The sequence below is a fragment of the Hipposideros armiger genome, unplaced genomic scaffold, assembly GCF_001890085.2.
Source record: "Hipposideros armiger isolate ML-2016 unplaced genomic scaffold, ASM189008v1 scaffold_17, whole genome shotgun sequence".
NCBI classification, from domain to species: Eukaryota; Metazoa; Chordata; class Mammalia; order Chiroptera; family Hipposideridae; genus Hipposideros; species Hipposideros armiger.
In genome coordinates this window covers 1,905,446-1,922,157 of record NW_017731367.1, presented here as the reverse complement: position 1 = coordinate 1,922,157, position 16,712 = coordinate 1,905,446, and the positions used below count along the sequence as shown (strand labels likewise).

The 16,712-nt window shown below is 46.1% G+C and overlaps 1 protein-coding gene across 10 annotated transcripts in view; it reads right to left on the bottom strand.

The window, feature by feature from the left end:
• Positions 1 to 9,379: 9,379 nt before the first annotated feature.
• The window catches only part of GIGYF2 (GRB10 interacting GYF protein 2), a 126,485-nt gene continuing 119,152 nt past the window's right edge, over positions 9,380 to 16,712 (bottom strand). For 8 of the 10 annotated variants that reach the window (XM_019629000.1, XM_019629034.1, XM_019629061.1 and 5 more), the window contains 2 exons: positions 14,353 to 14,503; positions 9,380 to 10,418 (listed from right to left, as the gene is read on the bottom strand). In XM_019629000.1, coding sequence (XP_019484545.1) covers positions 10,351 to 10,418; positions 14,353 to 14,503 — 219 coding nt within the window. In that variant the 3' untranslated portion in view covers positions 9,380 to 10,350. The remainder of the gene's footprint in view (positions 10,419 to 14,352; positions 14,504 to 16,712) is intronic. The other 2 variants (XM_019629026.1, XM_019629050.1) reach the window with 1 other exon arrangement.

Here is a 16,712-nt window from a genome sequence, read left to right as displayed (position 1 = left end):
CAGGCACAGCAGGCTGGAGGTGCCGGCTCCTGGAGCCTCATCAGGCCGCTGAACCCCGGCCCCAGCAGCCGTAGTGGACAGCACGGTGGCCTCGGAGCAATCTTTCTGCTCCTCCAGCCCAAGCAGGTGTCGATCCCCCAGTTGCAGCTACTATTGATACTTATGAGGGATCTTGCCTCCCATCTTTTGCTGCTTCACTTTTAGACATGCTTATAACAAATTCTTGTATTAAATCTCTTCTGCTTGAAATACCTAGAATGGACTCTCTTTCCTGGTCAGACCCTGACGAATCCAGTGCTTGGCACCTGGAACGGTCCCGGGAAACAGACCCTCCAAGATAAGTTTCCGAGCTGGGTTTGTCGCCCACCCTGCTGGTGGATGCAGACCTCACTGCCAGTGGAAAATGAGATCAGGTAACATGGTGTGCTGTGTGTCAAGACTTGTGGCTGTTCAGCATGAAGTGCCTGTTGAAGACAAGGCCTGAGCCAAGTAAATGCTGCACTTGATGTTTACAGAAGTGAAGTGAACGGGCTGCTTTTTACTGTACTGAGTGTCCACAGAAAAGGGCAATTTCAAGGCTTTAAATCCTAAGATCAGGGTCTGATCAGGAAACAGAGCATTTCTATTGGAAGTCTTTAAAAAAAGTCTGATTTCTTTTTTGTTATTTTATCCTTTAGATTCCACATGTAAGTCAGATCATGTGGTATTTGTCTTTCTCTGTTAGACTTATTTTGCTTAGCATACTACCATCCAGGTCCATTCATGTTGTTGGGGGGAAAAATCTCTCATTTCTTATAGGTACAGAGCATAAAATCAAGCCCCAAATTTGCATGAGTTTTGCAAAATTACAATCTTAAATTCATAGCCATGCCAGTTTTCCTAGGTGGCATGTATGGCACTGACTGGGAAGGAGTGAGACCTTGAGATCTGGAATGAGGATTTTGGGTTGTCTGTTCCTCTCCCCCAATTCCCCAATAAAATCCTAAAAAAAATTGTTTTTCACAGCAGCATGGATTAGCAATTATGAAACAATGTTGGTGTGTCCTAGGATTGAGCAAATAAGGAAATAATATTGAGGATAACAGGAGCCAGTTTCTCATTGTTGGCGAGAGGAATCACAAACATGGAAAGGAGAAAGGTTAGAGCGGACCCTGTGGGATCATACTGGAATTGAAGACATCAGTTCAGGACTCATGGTATGTAGAGATAAGAGTTATGACGAGGTACACAGGTGTGTGCATGTACATGCGTGCGCACACACACACGGCCTGTCTCTATCTGTGGAGACACCCAGCAGCAGTAGGCATGACCAGGGACCAGGTTCTGGTCTCTGGATAGCATTCCCTATTAAAAGGAACTACAGCTCCTTGGAGAAACGGCCAATTCCAAATCTGGGAAAGGAAAAGTGGATGATGAACCTAGACTACCTCATGCCAAAGTAAGGAAGTGCTCAAAGAATGATGGGGAGATGCAAAGGGACACAGAAGTCAACTCGGAGGGGCTCCAAATGGACAGCTCATGCACAGATAGTATCAGGTTAGAACCTGTACACAGCACGTTCACATGTGCGCGTGCGTGCGTTTGGCCAGCACTTCCTAATACACGGAAAAGGAAAGCTTGGCCAACATCTCAGTAACTGTTCAAGAATCACCAATGGCTCAGATCAGACCAACCTCCACCCACAAACCCCCAGGCTGCTCTTGTGAGGCAGCAAGCCCTTCTCCCATCTGAAGACAACAGCCTTTTCTTGTCTGAATAATAATCTCATCTGTCCATGACCCTTGCGGGAAGATGGCTGTTCTCAAGACCCACCCTGTTGCCTCCATATCCTTAACTAGAGACAAGAACAGGTACAGTCTGACCCAGGAAGAGAAAGGTACACACTAAAACAATTGCTAATTATGCCAGCAATAAATTAATAACTAAGTACTAAAGTTTTGCTAACTTACAGAAATCTGGAGGATATGCGTGGGAATGAACTCTAAAGTTGTTAAACTAAATGGACAAGACATGAGTGACCTCAGATCAGGTCAAATGTATTGACAAGGGCATGTTTAGTGGAGATTCTAAACTCAATCTTTAGCTCAAGTATCTAGAAGTAGCTCTAACAGCATGGCTGGGTGCCTAAAACCTAGACTCAGTAGTAGCCTGGATTCCATGAGACTGAGAAGCCTGATGTGATGAAGAGCAGGGAAGCCAAAGATTGAGGAAGGAAGGGATGTTGGAGTCGACTTATGGTAGGTGACTCACACATTCACCACCCCTACTGTGTCCTCAGGAGGTCCCCACGTACACTCCCTTCACTGAGGCATGGAGACAGGCGTTGGTAAGACTAGCATCTTTGAAAAGGTATGTGGTGTGTGTTCTCTGCAGGCCTGTGCTGATGATGGGATGGCTGATTTCAATGGGATGCACACACTGCAATGAATGGCAAAGATGGGGTGACCACAAGAATGTGTTGACCCCTAGGAATAAAGCAGACGGGCAGCCTACTAATGTGTTACTTTCTGCAATGGAGCACCAAATCTCTCACCTACTTCCCAGACCCAGAACCTCTTGATAGAAAGGGAGGCAGTGTCATATTGGATGTGGAAATGGTCTCAAAGTCTTGCCCGTAAGGAGTCATTACAGGGCAGAAACCTGGCAGACCACACCTTCACCAAGTGACTGGCGTTGGCATCGCCAATACAGGTTCAAACCAACATGTGCTTGTGATGGGATGCACTGAGGTAGCATTCCTACCCAATCGCATCACCTCAATCAAACCATGAGAAAACACCAGGTAAATTGCGAGCATCCTACAAAACAACTGTGTGGCATCCTTAAAAAAACACCAAGATATGAAAGACAAAAATACAGAGGGAGTGCTCCAGATTCGAGGAGACTCAAGAAACATGACAACTAAATACACATGATCGTGGAAGGCATCTCGCATCTTGTCTTTCCTTATAAAAGCCAAGAGAACAACTGGTGAGATATGAGCCTGGATATTAACCAATAGTATCATATCACTTATTTCCTAATTTTAATAACTGTTTGTGGTTATGTAACATGTCCTTGTTGCAAGGAATACACCTGATACACTTGGGGCTAAGGGATGTGATGTCCGTAGCTTCCTCTCAAATGGGTCACAAAAGGAGTTACTGAGAGTCATTACTGAGAGTGTAGTCACCAAGGGAAAAAAAGCAGATGTGGCAAAACATTAGCAATTGGAGAATCAGGGTGAGTTATCTGGGAGTTCTTCCTATTGTTCTGGCAAGTTTGCTTTAAGTCTGAAATTATTCAAAACACAAATTCCCCGCTCCTCAATGAAAAAAAAAATCACCATTTTTCAATGACTAAGGAATAGACCTAAGCAGTGACCCACTAATGAATGTTAAAAATGCTACATGAAAGACCAAATAATACTCCATCGTATAAATGTACCACTTCCTCTTTATCCAGTTGTCTAGCGATGTGCACACGGGTTACTTCCATACCTCGGCTATTGTAAATAATGCTGCAGTGAACATAGGGATGAATTATCTTTTCAAATTAGTGTTTTGGATTTCTTCAGATAAATACCCATAAGTGGAATTGCTGGGTCATAAGGTAGTTCTATTTTTAATTTTTGAGGAATCTTCATACTGTTTTCCATAGTGGCTGCACCAGGTTTGCAACATGGATAAACCTAGAGGGTATTATGCTAAGTGAAGTAAGTCAGATAAAGACGAATACCATATGATTTCACTTATTTGTGGAATCTAAAAATCAAAATAAACAAACAAAACAGAAATAGACTCATACATACAGAGAACAAACTGATGGTTACCAGATGGGAGGAGAGTTAGGGGAAAAAGGTGAAGGGATTAAAAAGTACAAATTGGCAGTTACAAAATATATAGTTATGGGATATAACATACAGCATAGGGAATATACGAGTAGCCAATAATGTAATAACTATGTGTGGTGTCAGGTAGGCACTAGTCCAATCAGGGAGACCACCTCCTGAGTTATATGAATGTCTAACTACTATGCTGTACACCTGAAAATAATATAATATTGAGTGTCAACTGTAATTTTAAAAAATTTTAATTTTAAAAAATGCTACGTGAAACATCAACAGACTTTCTAATGGATCAGTCCATCTCACAGCAACAGACCTGTCTGATGAATTTTGACCTAAGTGAGAATGGGATAACCAGACAACACTGCCAGCCGGTGTGATCTGATGCACACCACACCACCACTTAGGTATTCTTGGAGGAGAGAACCTGAATTTAGTCGAGGTTCTAGATCGCACCACCAATCACAGAAAACGTGGGGAGTGAACAAAGCGACACCGTAAGGACGCTCCCTGCTTGGTGTCTTGTTTCATGATGGACCCTGACATGCTTAGGGCTTAATTTCACATTATCAAAGAAAAGTCAGAAATCCAGGTAGGTGTCTCTGTCCCCGACACGAGCTCGCCAGGCCTGTGTTTTGACTGGGGTCTGCTTCAGTACAACTGCAGAGGGAACTTGTCAAGCATCATCAAGGAGCCACACTGAAACCCAAAAACTACATCTGCCAACACCAGTGTCACCAGTATGCTGCAAGGATGGCAAGGACACGCAGATCACGCCAGCACACTCAGGAGGTGAGAGCTGAAGGCATCTTCACACATTGGCGAGGCCAGTGGTTCCCCATGCGGGTTCTCTATTTAGAATCACCTGGAGCACTTGAAATTTTCCCATAATGGAGCCCATCCCATTACAGACTCGGGGACACGGAGCTCAGGCATTGATTTTTGTTTCAAGTTCCTCAGATATCTGGGCCGACCCCCTCATCTGACAGGCAAGGAAGCTGAGGCCCAGCGACAGGACAGGAAGGACTAGTGAATCACGAGGCTGGAGCTAATGGCCTGTCTCCTGGAACCTGCACCACACTGCCTCCCCAAGGGAGCTGCTTCACACACCATGTCTAAGAGGAAGGTCACCTATTTCATAGGCTCTACTGCACCGGCGTATGAGCCCACAGACCATCTTCTCCTTCGCAAAACAGCCTACACATAGAATTTATCAAGCATTTATGTGCTGGGCACTGTACTATGCGATTACACTTTAAGTTATTGATCACAGTTCACTGACAGTTCCATTTCACAGGTGGGGAAACAAATGCTTGACCAAAGTAGGTGGTAGGACCAACATTCAAACCTGACAACTGGACTCCAGGACCTCCATTTATGAAACCACTCCCAGGTTCACTCCGTGGGAGACCTTAAAAAATAGAACACCAAAAAACTAGATTCTGTGCAGAATTGGAAGATGCTAGATACAGCAAGGCCGGGCCCTTGGAAACGGTTCTGGGTTCCCAGCTCTCTACAAGAATGGAAACCAGAGCCTGTGCTAAGCCCCTCATTGGAAAAGCCTGGTCCTCAGTCCACAGGCTCAATTGGGGTAGCTTCCAGGATTCCTTTCCCATGGTCAGCGTGCACAAACTCAGCTATCCCAAACTTTTCCCCTTTCAAAACAGAGGATGGCTGAGTAGACTGCTAACTGCCAGTGCAATACCCATTCTTTCCATTTTCTCTACACAGAATCCCAAAGGTATTTGGGGTGGCAAAGCACTCAGCTAAACCCCTAAACTTCCAGCTGTTCTTACAGCTGTTAAAGATCTACATCCAACTGAAGACTTATGAGTTGGGTGGAGCTCCCCCAAAAGCTCCTCAAAGGGGGCTGACTGAGCAGGAGGGTGTACTCCTCTTGCCTGGAACATGGGCATGATCGTTGGGTGTTCTAGCCGTCACCTTGGACTACAGTGACCTTGAGGATGAAAGTCACAAACCAGATGGTGAATCAGGGAGAACTGAGGTACCTGAGCTACCACACCAGCCTTGGGCTAATGGCCTTGAGCTATTTTGGTTTAAGGCATTGTTACTTTGGCTTCTGTTATATGCAACCAAACCTATTTCGGGACCATTTCACACTAAGCGGGGGAATTCAAAGCAACTTGCTGTCAAGGGAAACTCGCCTACCACTTTCACGTGAGGGACAAGTAAACCATCTTTAAGAAATGATGTCTCTGCTGAAGGCCAGCTGGATCGAACTGAGTGTCAGATGACCGTGAGTTCCGTCCCACGGTCACCACGTTGCCAGCAACCAAGGGGGAGGCAATGGCAGCTTTTAGGCCACAGGACAGAGCCATTCTCTCCTCTTGCATCCCAGCATCTATGTGCTGTTTCTCCCAGACGGTGAGCCATAGCTATGCTTGTTTCTTTAGCTGCAAGGCACTGGCACTGATTAATCCCCGCAGGGAGACGCCCCAGGTTTCCAGTGCAGCACTGGCATTACCGAAAGCTAATGTAAGCAGGTCCGCCATGCTCAGGGCATGCGTCGTCATCAGGAAAAGGAGCATCGCACGTCTGGCTGCTTTCAGGTTCCCAGGCTCCCAGGTCCCGGCAGGTACTGCAGCTTCCTCCTCAGGGAATGCCTGCACCCAGGCAGGCCCAAGGCCATCCTGCAGTTAGGCTTTTTCCTTTTTGTTCCCAGATACCCATCAGCTAGGCCATCTATAATTTGGGATGTGCGCTTGGTGGTGACCGTTTCCAACGTGCGTGCCTGCTGCTCTTTTGAAGTTCTACTTCCCACCGTGGAGGTGCCAGAGAAAAAGGTCCATTGCACAGTAGTACTTGTTTCATCAGTCATACACACATTTCCAACTTTTACTAATAATATAGAAAGGGGCATTTTGTATAAAATAAATTTTAATTTCTCCATCTGATTAAATATAAAATAATGTATTTAAAATTACACATACTATGTGTACTATATAATTTATAAAATAGTTGCCCTAAAAGAAACTATTTAAATTAAAGCCAGAAGTATCATTATCTATCCTGAAATTAAAAAGAAAAAAACAATCCCTCAACTTAGAGCTAATGAAAAATTAAGGTCCTTGATGTATACGCATAAACTTATTTTATGAAATTTCCCCAAAATGGCCACAACAGTGTCTCCCATCCCACATGCTCTTCTTCAAAGTGACCTTAGCACTCCTTCCATCAAGGCATATGGGGACGTTCCAAACCCTTAAATCTGAGTGGGCTCGTGACTAGTGTGACAGAATAGTGTCACAGAAGTGTCTACGTGACTTCTGAGTTTGTCAGGTAAGGTGATGCAGCCTCTGCCTGGTTCTCTGGGGAAGCCACCTGCCACATAAGAAGTCCACATGCAGGTGCCATGCTGGAGGGGACATAGTTCCTTCAGCCACCAGCCCAGCCGAGTTCCCACCCAACAGCCAGCACCACAGCCAGCCCCACAGGTGAGCCATGCTGGCGGGCCACCCTCATCCCGCCTTCCTAAGACGGAAGCCCCAGCTGACAGCTGAGCCCTGCCTGAAGTCCTGACTCACAAACTTATCGACAAAACGAAGGGCTGCTGTGAGGCAGTGCAGGGTAACTTGTTATGCAGCAACAGAAAGCAGAGCACCAAATACCTTGGGGAAAGTTTCCAAAAGCAAAACCATTTTATCTGGGTGTTTTCCAAATCTCTGAACTGACATACCTAGAGGCAAACAGTGTACAAAACAAATGTTTTAAAACTCAGAAAGAGTTCTGATAATTTGCAAATATGTTTATAGAAAGGGGTAAGAACATGGACGTGAAAGAGTAAATCAGAATGTGCAAAAAAGAGCAAAATTGCGACAGAAACATTCATTCCTAGGGAAGAGTGGTTTCTTTTCACGAAGTGGCAGAGTCCTCAGGTAGGAGCAAGGCTCCCAGTTAAGGAAATGGAAGGTTCCAGGACTAAAATGACTTTGCTCCCTCAAATCTGCCTTCCCCCCCTCCAAATGCTATTTCTGTCTCTCCCTCTTTACTCCCCGAACAAGCACACAGTGGAGCCCAGTTTGGAAGGCGTGGGCTCCTCCGCAGGAACAGCACATCCAGGGAGGGGTGTCTGTGGGGTGAGGGCAGGACAAGCCACAGGTCAGCTGAAAGGGGCAGTCAGAGGAGGAAAGACTTTTGGTCAAACTTACCCATGTTTACCTTGACCTCTACTTTCTCTACAATAAAGCAGCAGCCAGTGTTTCGAACGTAGCCTGGCAGACAAAGCCCCGCTGCCTCCGTGTCTCGGGTGCTCTCAGGTTTGGAGCTTTTCCATGGACTAAGAGAATGAAGGATTTAGTGCAAAACTCAGCCTCGACAAAGGCGAGTACAAGAGGTGCGCTCAGATAGAACACCGCCAGCTTTTATTTAAGTTCTCTTTATTTTCCTCCACACTGGCAAAAGTTCCGAGGGAGCTTAAAGTTTTGTAAACATTTTAACTATCCCTCTTCCCCACCCCCCACTTTTGAATTTACAAAGCAAAGGAGAATAGGAGTCCCAATTTTAAATGGTTCCCCATCTCCTCATGCTATTTGATCCAAAAACTATATACAAGTTTATAGCAGTCTCTGTATAGTTATTGTACACGTTTCGGAGGAAGGGAGGCAAGAAGGGATAAGGGAGAACGGTGATCCAAAAGAATAAAATAGAAACCAAATATAATCATCTCAAACCAAACTGCTCTCAGAGCAACTCTAGCCTTCTTCAGGCAACGGGGCCAGAAAGAAAAGGTGCTCCACCAGGAGCCACCCCCACTCAGCATTTCGTGCCCAGGGACGGCCGGTCCAATGGCTTCAGACCCAAGTGTGATTGGCAATTCCAGGTGATGGTCTGTTGGGGGGAAGGGGGGTGGGCGGNCTCTGGCTTCTGCTCCCGATACCCAGAGCCACTGTGGGTGATTCTACTGGCCCTACGGGCCGTCCTGGCTTTTTTCTTTCCTCCCGCCCCCAATTCGTTGAGCACTTAATAAAGGAGCAGAGATGCAGCCTGCGTCTGGCTCCCCCAGTGACGAAATGATCTGGAAGCTAGATACTAGTAACAGGTAGTGATGGGTCGTTTCGAGTATTTTTCTGGGGAATGTGGTGCCCTGACTGTAAGTGGTGGGAGAGGGAGGGGGGTTAATGGAACTGGGTGTGGGGTTATTTTAAAATTATATATATATATATAAAGATATATTCTTACATCTTTTCTTTGCCCTCTGTGCTTTGAAAGCACTGGATAAATCGTTTGGTTTTGCTTTTCTCTCTTCCATGAAATTGGAAGCTTTTCTTAAAAAATATTTTCCCTACAAGTCATCTTGCCTTGTGGCATGTCTGTCTAGCCTCTCCCCCCCCCCCCCCCCCACCCCATGATGAAGTGCCATTTCTGTTATGTCTCCCCTCCCCCCAATTCTCCTGTATAGTGGTTTCCATGGATGAAGGTCTTAAAGATGGTCAGGTCTGGTATGTTCTCTTTTCAGAAAAGGCAAGCAACTTGCCATTCCAGAATCTTTAAACAAAACCTTTTCGGGGCCACAGCAAGACACACACGCAATGCTCTGAGGAACCAGATGAAATTCCGGGCTTTTATCTGATGCAAAAGTTTATCCCTATCCAAAATGAAATTATACAAATTCATACATATGGTAAAGATCCTAGCTGCCTCTTAAACGAGACAAATTTTCAGCAGAAAGGCCCAAAACAAACTGGTCCTAGTCCTCTGAAGTAAAAATATTTATGGGAAAAATCAGTTTTGTAAATAAGAAAAATTAAGAATAAGTCCCTCTCCCAGGCCACAGGGTCTCCTTTGTCCAATCGGGCTGGAGTATGCCAGGGGAGAAGTCAGCTTGCTCAGAAGTCACTATCTAATGAAGAAACAGGAATCCTTTCTCCGAAAGGATGCTCAGAAGGAACAGCGAAGGGTGTGCAATAGCAAACAATGCGATCTAAGCCCCACCCCACTCAGGGCCTCTGGGATGCAGTCCCGAAGGCAGCAGGGGCAACGCAGCCTTCAGACCGGGAGAGCGCCGACGGGCTGTCGGACGCTCACGGCACAGTCCATGGGCGTTTTGTTGCTGGCCAATGTCTGTTACCATGAACTCTCTTCACGACTGCACCAGGTAGACCCCTTGCCCTTATGGGGGGGGGGGGATAAAATGAAGAAGAAAAACAAAATAAAAGGAAAAAAGTGACAAGAGAAAGTAAATTGCTATTGGCAGATCCCAATACACTTTCTGGGGGACAGTAGATGAAATCACGAAGTGAACACGTGCTGCCGAACATCAGCCTTGCTGGGGCGAAATCCCAACTGCCACCCCCGAGACACACGGTCTGGTCCACGCATCTATAGTCTGAGATGCTCACCAACAAAAACGGTTTAAAGATCTTGGACACAAAGGGCTAGAAGACAAAGCCTGAGATGATCGGTTCTGTGATTTGTTGCAGAGTGAGAAAGAGTAATGCTAAGTGTTGTGTCCAAAGGTGGAGAACCCACGGTCAGCAGAGGGAAGGCCCGTCACTGGCAGGTGCTCAGTAGTCATCCACAGTCTCGATTTCACCCATATTGAGTCTCTCCGACGAAGCGTTGACTGAAAACCCTGCAGGAAAAAATGGCAATGAGTGACAACTCTGTGGCTCCAAGTCTAGCCTGGGGGCTGGGATACAGGCTCTTGTTTTTGAGCTTTCCACAGGGGCAGTCAAGAGAAGGAGAAGAAGGATAAAGGTCAGAGCAGTGGTTTTCTGCCCTTCCAGTGAGAGATTCTTTGTTTTTACTTCTTAGGGTTCTGGTATAATCTAATTAAGGAGGAAAAACAAACGAACAGCATCACTGCTTACAAAGAACTACAAACCACTGCCCTAGAGAATCCTGAGGAGCCTGGGGTGTAAGTATGTGTTAAGGCCAGGCCAGGCGGGGCTGCCGGGAAACTCGTTCCGGAGACGGACCTTACAAGATGTGGGGGTAGGTGGGAGGGCACTACCTCAGCCCCACTCACTACTGGGAATACTCCTGGCCAGGCGCTGTGCTATTCGGAAGACAAGCTCCCCAGAGCCCTCAGATGTTCCTCCTATCGTACTGCAGACAGCACAAAACAATTTAAGCACTTCATTCAACTCAATCTACTGTAAGCAGGCCTGCACCGAAAGGGTTTGTTAGCAATACTGATGAACCACAATGGAATCTGGTTTAGGAAAAGCAGGACTGGCACGGCCACTGAAAGCAACACGCACTGCTCACCAACACCAGAAACGTCTGAATACCGAGGGCCACCAGCCACTAGCACATCAATTCCATAAACCCCACAATCAGAGACTGACGGGGAAAAGGAAGTGCTGACAGAGCCTCTTCGGGAGTGGCTCCCAAGAAGCCGTTCAGTTCATCCACCTTAAATGAAATCCCAAACTGTCTCAGCTGCTATTTGAATATCAAAAAATAAATAAGCGATGCTCTCCAGTCTAAAAGCAGCTCTGTTAATATTATTCGAGTTTTCTGACCCCTCCTTTCGGTTCCTTAATGTTCAAGTTTTCAAACAAAGACACATTTTAAATGTACCAATAATAAACAAAAAATGCCTTACATGATAAAAACAGCTTAATTATATTACATTCTTGGCTCCAAAATATCATGATTTGCAAACGTAAACATGCCATTTCTTAACCAAGGAAGCTGCGGTAGACGCTCCTTACAAGGTCTCACACCTCCGGAGAGGCTCGACCTCCATCCCCAGCCTGGGCTCTGCCCATCAGCGTGCCCAGAGCCCACAAGGCTTCTTTCCGTGAACGTGATGAAAGGCTTAGTGTTCATCTTTTAAAATAACGGTCTAATTAATTAGGTGAGTATAAAAACCGAAAGGCTATGAAATGAGCTATTACCGTATTCTGAAACAGGTTTTTCTTTGATTTCACATGTATCTCAAGAACAGATGTGATAAAAACTACAATGAGCTACATGCAATAAAAGTAGAAATGTAACAAAAACACAAACTAAATTATTTTTAATCATAAACAGACAGGAAGCAAGAAGAATCCAGGGGCCAAAAAAGTTCATTCTTCATTGCTACACTATGTTGATTACTAGGCGTTTGGCAGACACAATCTTCTTTACCAGTCCTAAGCCAGTAGGTGGGCACTTCTCCAACCCCCTCTAATAGAAAGGAAAGCTCTGGGACGTCCAAGGCAACACAAACACGGAGTTAGGCCCAGGAAGCCCAGCTCTACAGACTACAGTCTCTGAGGTTCAGAACAAGCAGCTGTGCTTATGAGGAAAGAAGGGCTAGGACAAAACGGCATCGTGTGTGTACAGCTGGCCCTGAATAGCACAGGTGTGAATGGCACGGGTCCACCTACACGTGGATTTTTCTCAACATGCAGTCAGCCTGCGGTAGGCCCAGGGTTTTGCATCCATGAAGTCAGCCAACTGCAAATCGAAAACGGTATATTCGATCCACAGCTGGGACTCAGTGGACGCGGAGGGCCAACTGTATGCACTGTTCTAAGTCATTTTATATAAGGGACCTGACCATCCTCAGATTTGGGTATCTGCAGTGGTACTGGACCCAACCCCAATCCCCCACCTCCCCCAGCTATCAAGGGACTACTATAATTAAGTTTTGGGGGAGTCAAAGTAATATGCAATTTCGACTGTGCAGGTCAATGTCCCTAACCCCTGTGTTGTTCAACGGTCACCTGTATTTGTCACATCCAAGTACAGGATGCTAGCTCACAATGGCACCTGGTAGCTCCAAAAACTAGAGAACACAAGTACAACGGAGGATATGGAGCATTAAAATGAGGCTGGGCCCCTTTCTGATGGTTTGATTTGGAAGCAAAGTTCTCCTTTGATTAATGACTACAGTTTCAATGGGTACTTTTGGATCAAATTAAAACCTGTTTCGCCACTCTATGCATGGGGAACTATAACTGACAGATACTTATTAATTTTCTTAATACGTAAATCAATCAGGCACATGTCAATTAAAAATAATAAGAGCTTCACCTCATTTTCAGCGGAACCGTTCCCTGACAGCCTAGCCCTTAAGTGCCATAGCTAAAGACCAAGGGATTCTTAGCTAGAACCCACAACCAGAATTTAAGGAACACTTTTAAATCTGTATTCACCTACTTCTGTCAGAACTAGATCAAATTTTGGACTATTCCACCCACTCTTAACACAAACTTTCAAGACAGGCAGAAGGAGACAGAATTTCCCCAGATCCCTCTGTCCCCAGAGCCAGCTTTCAGGCAGCAGTTCCAAAGGGCAATCCTCAGTTAAGGTTTTGTTACTGACATTTTGTTTTCTCCAGGGCAGGAAACCGCTGAAGGACAGACCCCACCAGGGACAGAACGGGGTATAACCTACTGCGTGCGGCGCCATCAGCGCTCTCACGTGGGCTTCCCTACTTGATGTCTCACCGTCATCTCAGTCAACTCACCGGACACTGCAACACCCTAATGTGCCCCAGAAGCCTGCCCCTTTCCAGTGCTCAGCGTTTTGGCCAAAGGCAACACTATCCATCCTGCTGCCCAGACCTTTCCATCCTCCTTGTCCAGCCTATTCTACCCCAACCTTCTCAAACCCACCTACGTTCTCGCCATCGCCAATTCCAAACCCCGTTCCAGGCCACCAGTGTCTTTTCCCTGCTCTACGCTGCAGCCTCCTCACTGGGCCGGCAACCCCACCTACAATCTTTGCCAATATAATCACTGTTCCAGACAGCATGGGTTTATAATAGCCTATTTAACACTCATAAATGGTGAATAATTTTATCATTGCATATAGGTTGTTAGGCCAATTTAGGGAACGCAGGCAGCCCATCGGTTGCCTATGCTGTTTATTATACCAGAAACGCCACTCCCCACCCTTCCTACCAGTCTTTCAAAGCCCCAATTCAGGTGTCACCTGTTCCACGAAGCTGACTTGTATGAAGACAAGAACAGATGTGGGTAACACAGAAGAGTGGAAAGAGGCCTGCTCTGAAACCCCAGCCCCACTGCTGAATAGCTTGTGACTCTGGGAAATGGTCTAAAACCTCTAGGCCATGGTGTGCTTAGTAATAAAACTGGAACATCAAGCCATAAAGCACTCATTCCGAGAATCGTTTGATGTATCTAGTGAGTATCAGCAAATACTCATTCTTTTCTCTGAACATCTGATTAGATTTACGGTCGGCTCCCACACAAATCAGCATTAAGATTGTAAATATCTTTGACTCTTTTCCATTAGCATTATTTTCTAACTAAATTGAAAGGCCTTCTAGGGAAATTCATATTAAATATAACACAAGCTTTAACATTTAAAGCACCATACAGTGTTAAGTCCCTATACCACATGAGGCCCAATTCTTACACTGAGATGCCCAGTAAATGCTGACTACTTATTCCAAACTGGTTAAAAAGGTTAATTTTGCATACAAATTATCTCCCTTCCTGAACAACATTCCCCGCCCCCCCCCCCCCCCCCCCCCGGAGTCACATGGTAACCGCCAGAACCTGCACTCTCCCAACACTCAGCTGAGGTTTTCGGCCTATGCTCACCCAACAAGCTGGGATCTGCTCGGACCATCTTCTGTTTTTTCTTCTTCTTGCCACTCTGTACGGCCTCAAAATTGGATTGTTGGTTGTTGCTCTGATTGGTCTGAAATACTGAATGGAGTGCACTGTGGTTCATCCCCCACACAGAGTCCTGTGGAACAAGAGGGCAGAGCCAAGGTTACGCAAAGCGCGCAGGTGTGGCCCCCCTAAGAGAGGGGCTGATACACCCCCACCTCATCAGCAGGAGTTTAAAAACAGGAAGCCTACCAGGCATTCCGGTAATAATGAAGCCAAGGGCAGTCCACTGAGTCTCCCTTTACCATCATTTAGATTCTGATGTCCCATTTAAGCTCTATGCCTCCACAAGGCCTGTCCTGTAACTCCACGTGTCCACATTGCTAGGACAGCACAGCTGTCACAACCTCCCAGGTGCACATGGAGTCTGTAGCACCCACTAGGAAATTAAATCACGACTAGACCTCTGCACTCTGGCAGTTTGTACCCCTCACCTACCCAAGGCAGAGGTCCCTTGTTCTCTGGGCCCGGCTGCAGGCCAGCCGGCAGCATGCTACCAAACCAAGTTAGTGTCATGTACTTCATTCCGACCGGCAATCCCAGAGGGATCTGGTCTTCAAACATTACCCATACACTTCCTACCGACGGGTTAAACTGTGGAATAGTCTACCAGGTGTTCATAAAAAATTGGTGCTCTTACTAGAGCAACTCATTTGAGACTGGGATCCGATTCAATGAGCTAGCGGAAGGCGGGTGGGGGTGGGGAAAGTTTTGCGGGAGGACAAGCCCGGCTGTGCACACACCCTGGACCTCCACCTTCCTATGTCAGCACTCAGTCAGCCATTCACAAATGCAAAGAGCCTTCTGTGTTGCTATTATGACGTCTTCTCTTTTGATTCCCATTCGTGTTTACAACTTTCACTTTTCTTCAGTTGATCCATGTTAGCCCATCTACCCAAATGGATTTTACATGCCCTGTACTTCACTGTATCTTACATATCTCCAGAAGTGACCTATAAAACAAACATTATCTCTAGTAGAAGAATTATGCGATTAAAGGATATGAATATCCTTAAGCCTCTCCCTGAGCCTTAACAATTCATCTTTCAGAAAACGTGTCCAACCAATCCTCACTATTCACAGATTCCATATTTGTGAGTTGGCTGACAGTAGTCCCCCTTAGCCATCATTTCATTTTCTGTGGCTTCAGTTACCAGCAGTCAACCACAGCCCAAAAATGGAAAATGCCAGAAATAATTCATCAACTTTAGATTGTGCACTGTTCTGAGTAGCGGGATGAAATCTTGCACCACCTCCCACTCCGTCCCACCCGGACGTGAACAGTCCCCTTTGTCCAGCGCATCCACGCTGTGTTCTACCACCTGCCGTTAGTCACCAAGTAGCTACCTTGGCTTTCAGAGAGAGACGAAGACACCATGTTCTGTACAACTTGGATTGCAGTACGTTGCATAACTGTCCTATGTCATCACGTTGTTCACCTCTTACTGTGCCTAACTGATAAACCAAACTTTATCATAGGGATGGATGTGAAGGGCTCAGTGCTACCCAGGTGCAGGCATCCCGTGGATGGGGGGACTACAGTACTTGCTAGAATTTACCTGTCACGCCCAAATCAGTGCTCGCAGTGCTCTGCGGTCATTCTGGACACGCACACGTTCAGAGCAGTGAATGATCTGAGGGGCTCGAGGCACCCCTTCCCCGCTGAGGGAGGAGAGAGCCTCCTGGTCTCAGCTCTCATTCTGTAAACAAGCATCTTTTCCATTGTATTTAGTGTCATGTTTTTCACATGTTAGTCCTTTTTGGTGGTGATTTCATTATATAAAACAGCTCCCAAGCGTTAAGTGCTGTCTACTGTTGCTAAGCACCAGGAGGCTGTGACATCCTTTTGGACAAACACGGGTGTTAGCTGAGCTTCGTTCAGGCTAAGCTACAGTGCTGCTGGCTGAGAGGTCAATGCCCACGACTCAGCAATAAATGACATAAAGCATCTTTAAACAGAAACACACGTAAAACAAGGTTATGTGCTGATCAGCTGACTAAAATGTTGTGACCAGAGGCTCACATAAAGCTAGTCCTGCGTTTCCCCTGGGAGCAATGGCTCAGGTCTTCGCTGATTCAGTGCTGACGGCCACTTCACAGAACACGGCTGCCATGAATGAGGAGAACGGACTGCATCCCCATCAGAAACGACGAGATTATCAGCACGGGGCAAGCTGGATGCTAGGCACTGGGGGTTTCGCATTTGTCGTTTTTAACTATTCACAACCATATTTATGGCTCTGTGACAAGCTGGAATTTGCAATTTGAGGCAGATACATGAAGTAACG